The sequence below is a fragment of the Eimeria mitis genome, genomic scaffold (genome assembly GCF_000499745.2).
Source record: "Eimeria mitis Houghton genomic scaffold, Emh_scaff14, whole genome shotgun sequence".
Taxonomy (NCBI): domain Eukaryota; phylum Apicomplexa; class Conoidasida; order Eucoccidiorida; family Eimeriidae; genus Eimeria; species Eimeria mitis.
Window position 1 is genome coordinate 70,717 of NW_013569068.1, and position 588 is coordinate 71,304.

Genomic DNA, 588 nt, shown 5'->3' on the forward strand with positions numbered 1-588 from the left:
AGCAGCAGCAGCAGCTGATGTCTCCTTTTTGGTTTTGCTGCTGCAGCACGAGAAACAACAGAACAAGAAAGGAGACAAAAAAAAGAAGCAAACACCTCCTGTGCTGCCTGCCACAGATACACCCCGCCCCCCAGCTGCGACGTCAACAGATCCACGCTCGCTCCGATGCTGCAACACACACAGCAGCAGCAGCAGCAGCAGCAGCAGCAGCAGCAGCAGCAGCAGCAGCAGGTAGAGCAATAGTATAATAGCGATAATAGCAGCTGAAGCAGTCGCAGCAATGTAAGAAATAATTAAAATATAAAAACAACAACACCAATAGCTACAGCAGCAGCAGCAGCAGCAGCAGAAGCAGCAGCAGCAGCAGCAGCAGCAACAGCAGCAGCAGCAGCAGCAGCAGCAGAAGCAGCGACAGCAGCAGCAGCAACAAATCTATGCGGACCTCAGATGAGCAGGGAAGACCTCCAACACGGTCAGCAAGACAGCCCAGTGAGCAGGACACCCCTTCTGCTGCTGCTGCTGCTGCTGCTGTTGCTGCTGCAGCAGCGGCTGCTGCTGTTGCTGCTGCTGCTGCTGCTCCATCCCCTT

General features: G+C 54.6%; 1 protein-coding gene across 1 annotated transcript in view; it reads right to left on the bottom strand.

Annotated features, from left to right (window-relative positions):
• EMH_0012470 (uncharacterized protein) overlaps nucleotides 1-582 on the bottom strand; it is a gene marked incomplete at both ends in the record, with an annotated part of 4,762 nt that extends 4,180 nt beyond the window's left edge. Inside the window, one exon of the mRNA XM_013495050.1 lies at nucleotides 443-582. Within this exon, the coding sequence (XP_013350504.1) occupies nucleotides 443-582 (140 nt within the window). The remainder of the gene's footprint in view (nucleotides 1-442) is intronic.
• Nucleotides 583-588: the final 6 nt, after the last annotated feature.